General features: G+C 37.3%; 1 protein-coding gene across 1 annotated transcript in view; it reads right to left on the bottom strand.

The window, feature by feature from the left end:
* The window catches only part of LOC134658400 (uncharacterized), a 32,318-nt gene extending 16,757 nt beyond the window's left edge, over positions 1–15,561 (bottom strand). Inside the window, exons 1-8 of the mRNA XM_063514084.1 lie at positions 14,458–15,561; positions 13,974–14,173; positions 13,681–13,790; positions 12,753–12,852; positions 12,185–12,316; positions 11,109–11,238; positions 1,795–1,981; positions 353–481 (exon numbers count right to left, since the gene is read on the bottom strand). Of these exons, the coding sequence (XP_063370154.1) occupies positions 353–481; positions 1,795–1,981; positions 11,109–11,238; positions 12,185–12,316; positions 12,753–12,852; positions 13,681–13,790; positions 13,974–14,173; positions 14,458–14,657 (1,188 nt within the window). The 5' untranslated portion in view covers positions 14,658–15,561. The remainder of the gene's footprint in view (positions 1–352; positions 482–1,794; positions 1,982–11,108; positions 11,239–12,184; positions 12,317–12,752; positions 12,853–13,680; positions 13,791–13,973; positions 14,174–14,457) is intronic.
* Between the last annotated feature and the right edge of the window lie 2,296 nt (positions 15,562–17,857).

The raw sequence follows: 17,857 nt of genomic DNA, 5'->3' as shown, positions 1-17,857 counted from the left end.
CTTAATTATTACACGGATAAATTCTATATCTGGTTTAATTTATCGCCTGTATTCGATTTACACAATTACACATTATATATGAAGGAAATAAACCTCTCAGAAGATAAAAATTAAATGAAGCGATAATTAAGTAACAATGGCTATTGATGTAGGGGGCAATTCGACGAGTTCGAGCGGACAAAGTTGCGAGTACAATATGTATGACACTGTGAGATTGTGAACCCGTTAGTTTACAATCTAACGCAGGTTAGGTTAGGTTAGTTTATACTCTACCGTCAGTTTATAATTTAACTAGCGATATTATAAAGTGTTCAATTTGACGGTGACATGTATAAGGCAATGTGCGGGGTACCTTTTTGACCTTCTGTCCGTGCACGCTGTCGGCGACGGTGAACCCGAACCCCGCGGCGCCGCGCCGCAGCCGCAGCACCAACTCGCGGCCCAGGCCCAGCCCGCCCCCAGACAAGGCACTAACGCTCAGCTCATCTGTTCAACCATATTCAAAGTTGCCCTCATTAGAACTTGCGAACTATGTAAACAAACAATGTAACTTTGTTTTGTCACTGTTTCTCCTTGAATTTTCACACTACCCCATCAAACACAATTCAAACTATACACATATACACTATTGAAACCATAGAGAAAAAAATACATAGAGTGCTCACTCCATACATCAGTTTTAGTAACAAAAAGACTATTAGCATCTAGCATCGAGTAGCGGAACTATCAGTACTGCTACTTGACAATAGATGTAGCACTGACCGGAAAGTCTTATGCTGTTGAGATAAAACTTTCCGGTCGGTGCTACATCTATTGTCAAGTAGCAGTACTGATAGTTCCGCTACTCGATGCTAGATGTAGACACTGAAATTAATAGTCTGAACTGATGTATGGAGTGAGCACGCTTGTCTTTATTTCTCTATGATTGAAACGGTCCGTTCCGTAAAATACACAAATATATATAACTGTATCTTGGATATTTAATTAAAAGTTTAAATGGTTTCATAAGTTAGGTTATTAGGACCTGATGGAATGACGTTTTTGTTTCTTTTAAATTCTACAATTGTCTATGATGGGTAGTGTTGTGACTAAAGTTTGTGATATAACCCCGCTACACACTACCCAACTCACGCTCTGTACCTACCGCCGCGGTTGTAAAATACATCAATACATAATTCTTAAGTACCAATTTGTCTTCTGATCGTGATTAAACAAATTAAAAATAAGTAACTACTTGTTTTTTAATCTTGGTATTTTATTATTCGATATGGTTTGACATTAGTAAAGTAGTGAGTAAGAGTCTTTCCCATCACTAGTAAATTCATCATTCAGAGACAATATCAATATGGCGGTTTGTTTACATAGTCCGCAAGTTCTAATGACGGCGACTTTACAAATCTATTAAATTACAACAATGGTTTTAACCAAGAACCTTTGTCGACTTTATCTCTGGCAATAGTTATTTGTTTTACAAGGGCGCAAAGTTAAACAAAATTTGGCTCCAAGTTAAATACAACATTTTTCACCACACCAACCTAAAGAAAATATTAACTCTAAGATATCAAACAAAATCAAATCCAAATGAATGTTATTAAACATTTATCATTCAAAGTCATCACTTAAAAGTCAATTCTACCAGCAAACATAAAAAAACCACTCAAAATTTGCATTTGATTACTTTGCCTCACATGTGAATAAAATGCAACTTTGCTATCAGTTTTTGAACAATCAAGAGTGCCTTTTCCAGTTTGCGGTGAAAAAAATTGTCTTCCTTATCACTAAAACATTAAAAACTAGACTAGGGGTCGTTGTATCCCGTAACATTATGTGTATACCTTGTGCTTGGCCCTGGTCGCGCTGATCGCTCATAGCGTCGAGGTCGAAGGAACGAGACATCAACCTCCTCTGCCCCGGACTAGGGGTGGCTGTGTCCGCCTCGTCGCGCCCACAGCTGGTATTCGACGGAGAATCCAAGTTGAACCTGTTGAAAATATACAGGGTGCCCAGTAATTAATGGATAACCATCTAACCACCGACAGGGCACCTTAGGCTGGTTCAGAAAATGCACTTATAGGTCTAGTAAAAGTTTCGTGGTTTTCGAGATAATCGAACTTTTCTGTCTTTTTAGGGTTCCGTAGCCAAATGGCAAAAAACGGAACCCTTATAGATTCGTCATGTCTGTCTGTCTGTCTGTCTGTCTGTCTGTCCGTCTGTCTGTCCGTCCTTATGTCACAGCCACTTTTCTCCGAAACTATAAGAACTATACTGTTGAAACTTGGTAAGTAGATGTATTCTGTGAACCGCATTAAGATTTTCACACAAAAATAGAAAAAAAACAATAAATTTTTGGGGTTCCCCATACTTCGAAGTGAAACTCAAAAATTTTTTTTTCATCAAACCCATACGTGTGGGGTATCTATGGATAGGTCTTCAAAAATGATATTGAGGTTTCTAATATCATTTTTTTCTAAACTGAATAGTTTGCGCGCGAGACACGTCCAAAGTGGTAAAATGTGTGTCCCCCCCCCTGTAACTTCTAAAATAAGAGAATGATAAAACTAAAAAAAATATATGATGTACATTACCATGTAAACTTCCACCGAAAATTGGTTTGAACGAGATCTAGTAAGTAGTTTTTTTTATACGTCATAAATCGCCTAAATACGGAACCCTTCATGGGCGAGTCCGACTCGCACTTGGCCGCTTTTTTATTTAATAGCTAGCACCATACTTCAAATTGAGAAAAGTGCGATTATCTCGAAAACCACGAAACTTTTACTAGACCTATAAGTGCATTTTCTGGACCAGCCTAAGGTGCCCTGTCGGTGGTTAGAAGGTTATCCATTAATTACTGGACACCCTGTATATCTCAATAAATTATCTTATAGCCTGTGATTTCCAATATGGTCAACCAATGCAAGAGCAGCCGATGCAACGGAGCCACGCCGTTTTGTCGACTAAATAACTAGTGTTTAGTTTTAAGTTTATAAAATACATATGTATGTTAGTCTGTAAGGTATTTGTTATATGGGCCTTGTTGCCTGATTTAAATTTCTAAATAATACAATATAATAAATGTTTAAGCCCTTTCCTAATATTACTAAATTTATTCGTCCACACCGCGTCTCCCCGGACGTTCTAATACCACGCCCAGAAAGACCTTTAAACTTTCTGAAATCTTGAATAATTTTACGGACTTTACGGTTTAGACTCACTTGTTTTAAGTCACTCTCCCGACATGTTTCGGAGGGTTCAGGCGGAGTATGTCACTTTCTTAGGACGTCACATTCTGAGTTCGTCACTTTCTGACTTTGTCACTTTCTGAGATCGTCACATTCTGAGTTCGTCACTTTCTGATTTTGTCACTTTCTGAGATCGTCACATTCTGAGTACGACACTTTCTGAGGACGTCACTTTCTGAGTACGTCACATTCTGAGAACGCCACTTTCTGAGGACGACACTTTCTGAGTTCGTCACTTTCTGAGTTCGTCACTTTTTTAGCATAGGTACGATTTAACAGTATAATATACCTGCACGAAAGATGTATACTGCCAGCAACCAGATTAATAGCTGTTTGACATACGGTCGCTTTTATATCCTACATACCAATACCAATCTCTGTTTGCCTTACGCCTGACTCGTAGAGAATTCCATTTGGCAAAACGTCCTATGTGTCGTGCAATAAAGTGAAAATAGAGAAATAAATTATAATAAAAAACAATCGAATTATGTTTCAATCAGAGTATTTAATTCAGAATAAGTACTTAGAAACTACAAGCACCAAAACATTTAGCCACAAATTGGAGTTAGGCCGGCAACAGCTTCAATTCAATACACATAAATGTATCGCACAGTAGGAAAGGAACCATGATTTTATCATTCTCCGCTGTGATTAGCTCGTGAAGGTATCACGGCAAGCTCGCTGAAACCAGTAGAAGGTCATAATTCCAACATATTTACATTTAAACGGACTTCCGCTCCTTTCGTGACAACATATTCTTCAGCATACCGCGTCTTCTGTCATGTCTCCATAAACTCAAACGTCTTTTTTTTCTGATGATAGTGTAAATTTTGGATACCTATCTGCGTATAAAAATCAGCATTGCAGTTTTGTTTCAGACAATATTTCTTCTCGTGTCATCTGTGGAGAATAGGCGTCAATGGATTTTTTCTTCAAAGCGTTGCCGAATTTCAGAATATATGTTCAGCCATCAATCACTTCTGCGTATGGAGTGATCCATACTCTCATAGTTCTCATGTTCTTTATTTGTTTGTTTTCTTCCTATATAGGTTACACGATTATTATTACATTATACTTTTAGCCTGACAATAGAAATCTAGCATGTCGCCGATTTGACAACGCTGATTTTTTTTCTATTTAAAATGCGAAACTACAAAAAGGTTATATATAGTTTAAGGACTGTCTCATTTCAAACATAGACAGAGATAATCATACTATCTTTGTCTTACTCTAGTATGTACTAGCACCCAAAAGAAAAGGATGAGTATAGTTTGTATTGTTCTTATTTAATGGCAAATTGGTTTAACCAACTATAATTTGATAATATGGTGCGCTAGCTTCGACCCGCGACTTCATCTGCGTGGAAATATGATGATAATAATTATAGCTGGTCAACCAAATCTTGTCAGTAAAAAAAGGCGCGAAATTCAAATTTTCTATGGGACGATATCCCTTCGCGCCTACATTTTTCAAATTTGCCGCCTTTTTCTACTGTCAAGATCTGGTTGACCAAGTATATGTCCTTCCCCGGGCCTCAAATCTTGGGGAACGAAAATTTGATTATTTTTGCGCTACGACGTACGGTTTAGGAGATACAGCATTATAAAGTTTTTTTTGTTTTTTTATTATTTCTTTTTTGTTTTTTTTTTTTATATTAATTAGGGATTTCTTACAGAGGAATGAACATTTTATTATTTTTGCACTACGACGCACGGTTTAGGAGATACAACCCATAAACCTTTTTCTTACTTTTTTGTTTTTTGTTTTTCGTGTTTTTTCAACATCACTTTGAGGTTTCAAAGGGGAACGAAAATTTGATTATTTTTGCGCTACGACGCACGGTTTAGGAGATACAGCATTATAAAGTTTTTATTTTGTTTTTTTTTTCTTTTTTGTTTTTTTTTTTTAAATATTAATTAGGGGTTTCTTACAGAGCAATGAACATTTTAATATTTTTGCGCTCGGTTTAGAAGATACAACCCTATAAACATTTTTTTTTTTCGTGTTTTTTAAATATTACTTAGGGGTTTCAAAGGGGAACGAAAATTTGATTGTTTTTGCGCTACGACGCGAAGGACCTAATTATTGTTTATAAATCATCATCATCATCATTATTTCCACGCAGATGAAGTCGCGGGTCGAAGCTAGCGCAACATATTATCTACAGTCCGTTAACTCTAATGACCTTCGGATTTCAGAAAGATACTTACATCGGGTATCGGCGGTAACACGCGAAGGTGATACTGCTATTCTGCTTTCTTACTCACTCACAAAAAGTTTTAAACTTACCGCAAAAAGTTAGGGATACCTATTGTCTCAATGTAAAATAAGCCCTAATTGAATGACGTTATGCTTAATATTTGGTTGATGACTATATTGCTATTTGACTTTTTGTCATATTCTTTATAAAATAGAATCAGAATTTGAAAGCAGAACGTCACACCGTCATTTACTACTTCTGGCTGAAATTATATAGAGTGGTAATAACAGTCACATTTTTTTTTGTAGGTAAGTAAGTATATTTTATAGTTTGTGTTTTTTATTTTATCTCTAGTTTTAATTCAAATTTACTTTAAAATAAAAGAATAAATTAAAACAATAATTTTAAATTTAATTTGTAAATATACAGTAAGTACCTACTTAAAAGTCACATATTTTAATGAATTTAAATATTTACTTACCTACTAGTTATGGTGGTATTAACTACTCTATACAAGGTGGTACAAACCTCGATGTCCAAAAATTTTTTTTAGATTCTTCACTACGTGGGCTATCAGATTACTAATTTGGGAACTTTCCACCAGGGCTTGTTAACGTTACCAATTCACATTATAAAGTAACGTTACTTAACGTTAAAATCATAAAAATACCTTATTACCGGTAGTAAATGGTAACGATACTTGATAACTTAACATTATTATAACGTTAGCTAGTTAACGTTAATTTTACCGGTAATTTTACTTTTTATTGCAGGGCTTGTTAACGTTACCCAATTCACATTATAAACTAACGTTACCAAACTAACGTTAACACTATCATTCTTTAAGCTGATATTTGCTTGTAATTTCATACACAATTTTAAGGCCAGTAGACCTTATTGACCATAAATACGGCAGGGCTTCTGTCAAATTGAAATAGAATCAGTCAAAATACATTAAAGATAATTATGTACGTTAGTAAAACTCAACTTTAATTCTAGTAGTTAGAGTTCATAGTCTTTTGTCATTATTCTTTATGTTTATCAAATGAAAGAGGTGGTATTCTACTTGTTTAAGATCTTTGTCCAATATGCATTGCGTCTCACTCTCTCATTAAGCAAAATGTGAGACGCAAATACACAATGGACCGAGATTGGACAGATAAAATACCACCCGGCTGTGTCGGAATATATTTGCCAAAATAAGAAGGTTGCAAAACGTCATAAATTAGTTTGTTAAATATGATGGTATAGCTAATTCGTTACTTGGTCGGTTTATATTAGGTACAGAGGGGCTACCGCGAAAACCGAATTTCGCAAATTACGGGGATCTTTCTCTTTTACTCCAACGCACGCGTAATTAGAGTGAAAGAGAAAAATGCCCGCAATTTGCGAACTTCGATTTTCGCGGTTATAGCCCAGGCGTCTTTGATATAATATACGTCAAGATTATATAGGTTGGATAATGTCTTGATTTTTTTTGTGAAATATGGAGGTGTTGCTGAAATGTAATTTAGTCGGATTATATTAAATGAGACACCTATTTATTGATGTTACTGCTTGCTTGTAAAATAGTCTGGAGGGTTACCGCGAACCACGTTCGATGTGTTGCCTCTCTGTCGCACTTGTAAATTCGTACGTAAGTGTGACAGGGAGGCAACACTTCGAACGTGGTTCGCGGTAGGCCTTCTGGTCAGCACAGTTTATAATGTATGAGAGCTCTACATGAATTCTCACACCAGAGATTTTTTGAGATGTGATAACCTATGTTGCAAATACTATATTTAAAAAGAAATCTCCACAAAATATGTCACATTCTTTTAATAAATCCAAACTATTATTAAAATACAAAAAATATATCAAAACATGAATCCGACACTCGAGATTTTTTAATATGCAGTTCTCAAATATATACTCATTATGTATCGCTAACAAAAACTAAGCGTTACGAATTGCTGACATTTGCTTCTTTTAGTTTCTCTACTCAAGCATCGGATGACAGGATCGTTGAAAAGGGACAAACATATCCTTTGACGTTACGTTACTCTTCTCGTGAATTGTCAAATTTTAAAATTCGAAATTAGCTTTGGAATTTGTCCGAGTGGCTATTCGAAGTATAACTTGGTGGACGGTACTTACTAACCAAATAAGCTTGAGATCCAGTATCATAGATAGTTGTAAGACTTCAAGGGTCTATTTATATCTGACTGTGCATCCTGTATTCTAAACGTTTTGTGAATAGATATAAAAATTGACACCTATCATTTTTCACATAAACACAGACACTTTATGCATTGAATTATTAAACCTTAACGCAATGCCATAAGTCATAAGGTATATTTTCCTAATATACCTTGATGCTAATTCGAACTTTGTTATAAAAGATGTCATTTTATATCATTCGCGCGTGCATTTCACTCGTACTAGATGAAATATGTATTGGTGCGAGCGAGACGGTTGGGCGAATGATAACAAAATGATATCTTTTTGACATCTTAAACAAAGTTTGACTTGGCCTCTGTGGAAGCCTGGAAATACAGCATACTTCATTGACTTTTTATGCTGGAAATTGATTTAATTATTGCGAAAAAAATAAGTATGTAGTCTTCAATAACTTGTACAGTTATGTACTGCCAAAAAACTAGAAGTGTCCATTAATTGTGTAGAACATTATTTGCTGTTTGTTTCCAAAATCATGCTGCTATTCTGCGAATATAGCAGTTCCTCGGGCAGATAAATTAAACATGATCGAAACAAATACTATTAAATTAACCACAATAGTAAACTTTTCTCTCAGTGTGGGATATTCTCGGTCATGGAAAACTTACAAAATTATTGTTTTTTGTAGTAGTAGTGTAAGCTTCATAGCCCATTCTTCAAAAAAATTCTAGTTAGAAATTACTGTTTAGGTAGTATAAAATATAAAATAAAAAAAATGTTATTTCTCAAAAACGGGAACAGATATCAAGTTGTTAATTCGCAGACGGGTATTCAATATGATATATAATTCACCCGTGTAGAAACATTTGACTGTGCAATTAATGTAACTTTAACTTTATATTGACTCCACTATTAGTAATTCGGTATTGTTAGATTACAAAGTAATCGGGGAATCGGTAATCAGATTACAAAGTAATTTCGAGTAATCGTGGAACCAGGAATCAATTACGAAATGCCCATCTCCATTTAATATGTCTTTGTCTCACGGAAGTTTTGTTATTAAAATTGCCCATCTCTGCTTGAGAGTGAATGAACATTCGCTCGATTGTCAACGATGATGGCACCTATCAGTTAATCAAACGGTAAATAAGCAGCTGTTAACGTTACCTACTAACGTTAACAATGGTGTATCGATACCTTTGACTTAACGTTAGCTCAAATTGACAGCTGCTAACGTTACCATGAGTAACGAGTAGAGAGTAGAGAGTAGTATAACTAACGGTACCTGGTCTAACGTTAGTTACACTTACAACTTAACGTTAAATCTGTCACCTTGTGGTAACGATACCAACTTTTTAACGGTATTTAAAGCCCTGCTTTCCACCTCGGTTCCTTTGACCGGCGACTATGTCAAATTATGATGTTATTATGGTGTTAAGGTCCCTTTTTAGAGTTTTTCGTAAATAACTCTTGAACGGTGGCCCATAGCAAAAAATGTTCTACTACATAAGTAATCCATATAAAATTTCCTACAAAAAAGATTCAGTACACTTTTTCGCTAGGATCAATGTTTTAAAATATATTAAAGTGGGAAAGTCACGTATAATTTATTCCAAGGTTGTTATTTTTTAGTTTTTCGTAAATAACTCGTAAACGGTAGCCCACAGCAAAAAAATATCTTTTACGTAAATAATCTATTTGAGGTTTCTTATAAAATAAATGCTACTTTTTTTCGCTAGAATCAACATTAAAAAATATATTTTCTATTACGCGATTACGTCCGATTTTACCCGAAAAACGAATTTCATTCTGAGAGTTAACGGACTGTAAGTATAGTTGGGCAAACCAATTTGTCATTAAATAAGAACAATACAAACTGTACTCATCCTTTTCTTTTGGGTGCTAGTACTAGAGTAAGACAAAGATAGTATGATTATCTCTGTCTATGTTTGAAATGAGAGAGTCCTTTGACAGACTACTTATATATAACCTTTTTGTAGTTTCGCATTTTAAATAGAAAAGAAATCAGCGATGTCAAATCGGCGACATGCTAGATTTTTATTGTCAGGCTAAAAGTATAATGTAATAATAATTTAAAAATTCATCGTGTAACCTATACATATAGGAAGAAAACAAACAAATAAAGAACATGAGAACTATGAGAGTATGGATCACTCCATACGCAGAACTCGCAGAAGTGATTGATGGCTGAACATATATTCTGAAATTCGGCAACGCTTTGAAGAAAAAATCCATTGACGCCTATTCTCCACAGATGACACGAGAAGAAATATTGTCTGAAACAAAACTGCAATGCTGATTTTATACGCAGATAGGTATCCAAAATTTACACTACCATCAGAAAAAAAGACGTTTGAGTTTATGGAGACATGACAGAAGATGCTGAAGAATATGTTGTCACAAAAGGAGCGGCACGGCAGTCCGTTTAAATGTAAATATGTTGGAATGACCTTCTACTGGTGTCAGCGAGCTTGCTGTGATACCTTCACGAGCTAATCACAGCGGCGAATGATAAAATCATGGTTCCTACTGTGCGAAACATTTATGTGTATTGAATCGAAGCTGTTGCCGGCCTAACTCCAATCTGTGGCTAAATGTTTTGGTGCTTGTAGTTTCTAAGTACTTATTCTGAATTAAATACTCTGATTGAAACATAATTAGATTGTTTTATTATTATTAGTTATTTCTCTATTTTCACTTTATTGCACGAAACATAGGACGTTTTGCCAAATGGAATTCTCTACGAGTCAGGCGTAAGGCAAACAGAGATTGGTATTGGTATGTAGGATATAAAAGCGACCGTATGTCAAACAGCTATTAATCTGGTTGCTGGCAGTATACATCTTTCGTGCAGGTATATTATACTGTTAAATCGTACCTATGCTAAAAAAGTGACGAACTCAGAAAGTGACGAACTCAGAAAGTGACGTCCTCAGAAAGTGGCGTTCTCAGAATGTGACGTACTCAGAAAGTGACGTCCTCAGAAAGTGTCGTACTCAGAATGTGACGATCTCAGAAAGTGACAAAGTCAGAAAGTGACGAACTCAGAATGTGACGATCTCAGAAAGTGACAAAGTCAGAAAGTGACGAACTCAGAATGTGACGTCCTAAGAAAGTGACATACTCCGCCTGAACCTTTCGGAGAGCCTAGGTCTCCTTTCTCAAGCACTAACAGTGCGAGCAGCGTTCACGACGGCCACGATGTCGCGCGAGTGACTTAAAACAAGTGAGTCTAAACCGTAAAATTATTCAATGTTAGTATGTCTCACAACAGTTTAAATTCGATTTCTGAAATCTCCCAAGAGATGGCGTATTTTAGATACTATACGTGACATGTTATAGCTCTTTGGTGTTGCTTTCGACGCGTCTTTAACACGAACTTGTCTCAGCACTCTGTGATTGAAATCAGAAAACAAAATTCCCCAAATCATGTAAAACAAAAATATTTCAGTTTTTCGTTTAATTTCAAAATTAAACAGGTTTCTTACCTTGTTCTTAATGCCCTCGTCAGTTGTTGCATGGCCACAGCATCGGAAGAAGCCGGGGTGGTGGCGTCTACGGCTAGGGTGCTGAGTACCCTGGTGTTGGGGTCTTCAGAGTCGAAGGAGAGAGGATACCCTGCGGAAACAAACAGATTTATGAACTAAACTGAATGTTGAATCATTTTACGGTTATATTAAATATATTAAAAACGGGTCACTCACGTATTTTAAGTCGAAAATATATTAAATATGTCTGTGTCTCACGGAAGTTTTGTTATTAAAATTTTACGGTTTATAATCACTTGTTTTAAGTCACTCGTGCGACTCGGCGTGCCGCAGTACGCGATACACGGCCGTCGTGAACGCTGCTCGCAGTTAGTGCTTGAGAAAGGAGACCTAGGCTCTCCGAAAATGTCGCGCGAGTGACTTAAAACAAGTGAGTCTAAACCTTAAAATTATTCAATGTTAGTATGTCTCACAACAGTTTAAATTCGATTAATCTGAATGTAAAGCTGACAATTTAATGTTCTAAGCGCTACTTGGACCATCCGACTAACCCGGGAATAACCCATTAACCCGGGAATAACCCATTAACCCATTAAACTATAGTTGATTTTAATGTAATTTTTTTATATAATGAATGAATAATAAATCGATGAATTAAACCATTAACCCATTGTCAAATTGTACTAATAACCATGGTAACTCCAGGTTTAACCGGTTAACCCCGGGTTAGTGGGATGGTGCAAGTGGCGCTAAGAAAGTTACCGACCTCAAGCACTTTGAAAGTGATTTCCCAAGACTGTGAAAGGGCGTCGTCGAACCTTTTGAACCTCATTCTCTTATGAAAACCAAGTCGAGGAATTCATTACACAACCAGAGCGTTTGCGGAAAAAATCTTCCGAAATATTTAGCTACCACGACGTGAGCCTGTTAGGATGAAAAGAGCGCCTTCGCATCGTGTGTGAACTAGTGTGAAGGTTCGCATCCTTGTGAATACTATTAACTGACAATTCCTAAACCTTATTACAAAGACATAAGGTCCACCAATAGTTAAAATGTGTTCCATGACACTTAATTACCTCTGACAAGATGTAGCGCCACGCTGGAGCCGGGAGCGATGTTCTGGAACATCTGCGCCACCTGCGCGTGCGACAGGCCTCGCACGCCTCGGCCTCCAACTCCGACGAGGACGTCTCCAGGCCGCAGGGCTCCTGGTAAACAAATACTCTAATATTAGGCAAAGAAAGTTAAACTGAATTGTCAAATATCAAACATTTATTCAGAAAATAGGCCACAGGAGCATAAAAGCTTCGTCACACAAGCGCGTTTTCCGGGCGGGGTGTGAGCGGCGCGTGAGCGTTTTATATGTAAAAGCGGCGCGCCCCGCTCACGCACCGCCCGGAAAACGCGCCTGTGTGACGAAGCCTTAAATATAACCAAAATTATAATAAGCATGAGTCGTTGTTGACTTCACCGGAAAAAGAATTGAGATCTAGGTATGTATATGGGTACCAAGTCCTAGTTCGCTTGGGATGTAATTAAAGTTCTGGATTTGTCTTGGTTGATCATTTTAAATAAAATTAAGGTTCATTTAGAATATTTTAGAACGTAATAATGAAGACGAGAAAATAAACCAAGTAGACTTACCATCAATCCATGCCGGACTGTTAGGCACGATACTGCGTATCTGTAGATATCCTTCCGTTTCTGGCAGGCCTTCTGCGCCAATCAATGTGAAGCCTAGACCCTGAAAATAATAGTGTGTCAAAAAAAGTTTGTGTTGGTTTGTGTCAGGTAAGTAGCTTAATTTGTTTTCATGATTTTGATACTAATGAGAAGAAGTATGTGACATATTTCGAGCATATTTCCCAGCTCATTTTTTAACCCCGGGAAAAGAGGGGTGTTAGGGTAACATTCCATTTCTGACCACAGCTGCACTACTGGTACTGAACGCGTCGCTGTTACTGTCAATTTCCATAGTAAAATGTAAACAGTAGTGCAGCTGCGTTTGGAAATGGAATGTCACCTTTATATGTTTGACGTTTGACCCCAATGTCTGTCTGTATGTGATCGTATTCATTAAGGAAGTAGGATGCCCAAAGATGACAAAGATTATACAATCCAGTCCGTAGAATGGAAGCTGAAAGACTCTAGGACTGGTCCTGGCCTCGTTATAACCCTCTCGTCAATAATTGAAGAACTTGGATTTAGTCTAACCAAGTTCATAAGTAACCAATATTTTTGGAACTTGAACAATATGTGAAGTTTAAATCCAAACTGACTGCCTCCATTATACGTGGAAATGAGACGCACGTCCAACCTCTGGCTTCCACTCATATTAACTTTCATAATGATCATGTCTGAGGGTCGCCACCACATGAGGTCATTATTTCGTGAACCAAGGCTCTCCATTCTGCACGACTTTCCGCCTCCCTGATAATAGGCCCCTGTGTAGATCCCTGGCAGCCCTTCTTTACAGTGTCCACCCAGCGGGTTGGTGAATGTCCACTACCCCGTCCTCCGAATGTCTACTACATCTACATCTACCCCGTCCTCCATCCACCAAAAAACTAACCTGTGTGCTTTTCGTAAGGGTGAGAGCGAACCTCTCGCCCCGCAGCTCTCCGGAAGAACTTGATCCGTTTGGCGGGCCGCCATTTCCATTTTCTGGGCCTATTTTCTCTGCTGAAAACGCGAAATAAATGAGCTAAGGTATCTATGAGAGCTCGCCTTCATGACAGATCTTTATGTTTAGACAAAGACATACTAAAACTTATGGGATTGTGAGGCGCCATCTACTTCAACTATAAAATTTGCAGCAGCAATATTTTGTAGGTAAATCTTAGTATTCATTATTATAATTTTCACCTCTTAACCTCCTAGCCTGGAGCACCGGGTTCTCATACTGCGTCCGCCTGTTGATATGGTCCACATAGTACGAGCCATATCTCTCGTCCGTGACCCTCTCCCACCCGTATGGCAGTTCGTCTTCTCCGCATTCTCCTAGCGAGTGTTTCCGGACCCGAGCAAGTCTAGGGTCGAGCCAGTGAGAGGTGCCGGTATTGTGACTGTAAGAGAATTATAAAATATTGTTTCATCATGTCTATCTTGTTAGCACTGCCTTTGCTTTTCGTCACAGCTTCTAAATCTTAGCTGCAGTTCATAGGCTATTTTGGAATGCTTGAATAATATTTACACATATTATGTAAACAAAGCTTACCCGTGTAACAATGTTAGTTTCTGTGTAACATCAATATTTTAAGTATAAAAATAACTGTGAAACACTAACTTTGAAATAGTGTAAGTAGTATGAAACTCTTTATTCAAATCTGATAAAGAAAATGTTTCTTACTCTATAAAATACGCCTCCCCTGAAGGTGTAAATGCCTTCTCCCACATCGGAGGCAAAGGTCCCAAGTTATATTCATCCTCATCTTCTCTTTTAAGCCCCGCCTCACCAGGTCTGACTCCCACCACAGATCCTCCAACTGTGCCCGCTGTCCCTGAACTGTGTGTTGAAATATTTGCTGAAGACAGCCTGTCTGAATCCATTGATAAAGGACTGTTTTTTCTTGTGAAATATCAAAAATACCACTTCATTTTTTGGCAAGGCAAAATACCATAAATTGCCTGAGTAAACTTTTTAATATCTTTTTTTTTAATCTTGCCTGCATTCAGCCAGTATTTATTTTACTAGTGACGCATTCGGCACAAATAAAAACAAAACAAAATCTGCATTCCAATCAACACTTATGACTCATTTTTGGATCTTGATGACTCCTCACAGACTTGTACGATCGCGTTCCACCTGTCTCGTAACACAACAAGCATGGGTAACGAACAGGATTTTCATTATTTAGTCGTTCAACCGTGTCACGATTGTTCACTCGGTGCGTTGCAGCAATCGACATAATATCTGCACTGCAGGTGCATCGTAACGTATAAACGGAAAACGAAAACACACGCTCCCACGATCCCGTATCACTGTTATAACGGTTAATTAGATAACATAAACTGTTTTTCAACTCTAGATCGACTCAATTTAAGATAACAGATTACCATTCTCACGAAAACGGGTATATTATTCAATGGAATAAAGTTTTTGAAAGTACGATAAGTGCAACAAGTGAATCGAGTAAGCACACAACTACAGCTGTTTATGTGAGGGAATGTTAATTAAATTAATGACACGTTAATGAATTTCGAAGTTACTTGTTCCAAATCTTCAGTACACTGCACTTTTTGGGTTTTAACACTAGTTTTATGTTATTTTCACTCATAAATCTTTAAAATGCGGGCCGGAAATTCGTTTCACTTCACGGCTCAGCTTCACACCCACAGACGAGTTTTAATAAATACACACTTCATGTGACAGAGACAGACATATTTCGAATACCATTAATAAAACGTTAGTGGGAGCGCAATAGACTACTTAGGAATGTGTTTCGCAGGCGTATTCCTTTTACAGTTATTGTGTAATTTTCACAAAACAGCAGTAATTTATTTACTTTGTTAGTTCAAAAAACTAAATAATATAAATAACATATTTATTGCTAAACTATATTAAAAGTAATTTGATAATGTTTTTATGTATGCGCTGTTAATTAAGTGTCTGAAACTTACTTGCCTAGTTTGTGATATTACCAACAGAGGGCGCTGTTAAAACCGGTTACAAACTGAAGAACAATGGATTTTTTTAGATAGAATACATGCTAAGTATTGCATGCTAGTTTTGTATTTATTTTTAAAGCATATTAACCTTGGTTATGATGTTGACATTAGTAATGCGTCACAACATGTAATATGAGCAAGCAAATTGATTTACTGATGCCTAGTTGTTCTATTTGCCGCTAGATGGCAGTAGAACCTAGTCAAGATGCCAATCGTTTGCGCAGTTAGCGAACGAAATGGTAATCTCGCTCTATCCAATTTTCCATATTAGTGCGACAGAGACATTAGCGTTGAGTTCGCTACGGGGCTTATTGCCTGAAAGTAAGCGATTACTGTCGTCCGTGGACATCTGCAACACCAGAGGGGTAGCAAGTGCGTTGTCGGCCTTTAAAACGGGAGTACGTTTTTGTTTGTAGGTAAACTACCTATGTACCGTACCTATCTATTCAGCCACTATCAGATACTATTCAGATACAGATACATACACTGCTCTATCTTTTCGGTGCAGTGCTAATGTCGTCCAGTGTTGCGGCACTTGCAGCAGATCTCATCTCACCATCTAGTTGATGGTCTCGTCTCCAAACTGATCTTTTTACCCACCTCTTGTCCACCATTCGTCCATTGTTCCTTCTGGCTAAGTCCTGCCTACCACCACTTTAACTGTGCTTATTGTTCGCCGGCCTTTCGAAATATAAAAATTAAATTACGCCCAAAAAAAAATAATACTTAAATCTTGCCTATGTCATTTGCCTTTATTGCACAATGGAAGTAGTAAAACAGGATTTTAGCTTTACCTATGCGTGACTAGGTCTAGGTAATGTAATGTAATTAAAGGCATGCGTTTTGCAAGTGTGGGCAAAAGCTTATTCTAGATTGATGACACCGTACGCATAACGCTGTGACGAAACTCCTGCAACCTAATTACAAGTGAAAACCTAAAAATAATTTTATGAGGTTATTATTTCCATGCAACCGGGCGCGCATGAATTATGTCTCGTATTCAAAAATATACTACACCGCCATTTTACCCGTGCACCTCAATTTTATATTCCACCACGTGAGGCTTGGTCAGTAGTCACGTATGATCGCTGGCAGAGCAGACTCCTGCGATAAAAATTAGCCCCAGCCAAAATCCGGACACATAAAATCCGTTAATAAATTACACGAACTCGTTTAACGAAATTGTAAGCCGAGCGCGAGTTCCCGCCAATTTCAGAACTTTCCCGGGCATATTTCCGCCATCTTGTGATCGCCCGATTTTTTTTCAATACCGGAAGTAAGTGCATTGGGATTTCATAAACATCCAGGTGTTTTTTTCAGTGCTGTGTGTCAGTGATTTTTATTTTGAAAGCTTCCTCAGCGGTAAGATGTTTTGTTTGTGAGAATTAGCTTGTTTGCCAGAGCTATTTAACGATGCTAATTATTACACAGAAATACATTAAATTGGGCTTGGCAGATCTGCTGGATTTCGCGCGAGATGTGGCCGGCCGCGTATATTAAACGCTAGAGCATCGAGAATGGCAACTTGTGACGCAATCGGTTACCGAAATCTTGGTATTTGCGGGCTTGATCCGTTATTTTGAAATTGCACGTGATTTTTCCGTGTATTTTTTATTTATAAATAATTTGGCTGAATGACGAAGTCCTGAGTCATGTTCTCCATTACCGTTTTATTAAAGTAGCTAACCTAAACGTAGATTGCTATGCTGGGACAATCTTGTATATTTATTTAGGTTTGTTGCCATCTGGTTTACTAATTAATTTGTTAGAAATAGGGCAAGGATGAATTTTGCGCAACCATTATGCGGTGTTTCCTCGAAATTTCTTGGACAATCATTAATAAATGTTTAGCTGAAATAGAGCAGCACATTGGAATGTTAACGTGAATCACGATTGGAAAATAAAGTTGTCTCTGGTCGTATCAATTATATTATATAACCATAGATAGGTTATACTCATACTTGAGGCGCACAAAAAATATTTCCATATTTATTTCTGTGCCTATGAAGAAATCTGTTAATTTTGATTAATTTTCTCATTCATCCATCTTTGTCACACTCGTTGTTAAACATAAGGTCGAC

The sequence above is a fragment of the Cydia amplana genome, chromosome 22, assembly GCF_948474715.1.
Source record: "Cydia amplana chromosome 22, ilCydAmpl1.1, whole genome shotgun sequence".
Lineage (NCBI taxonomy): Eukaryota > Metazoa > Arthropoda > Insecta > Lepidoptera > Tortricidae > Cydia > Cydia amplana.
This window is presented reverse-complemented; position numbering and strand designations above follow the sequence as displayed.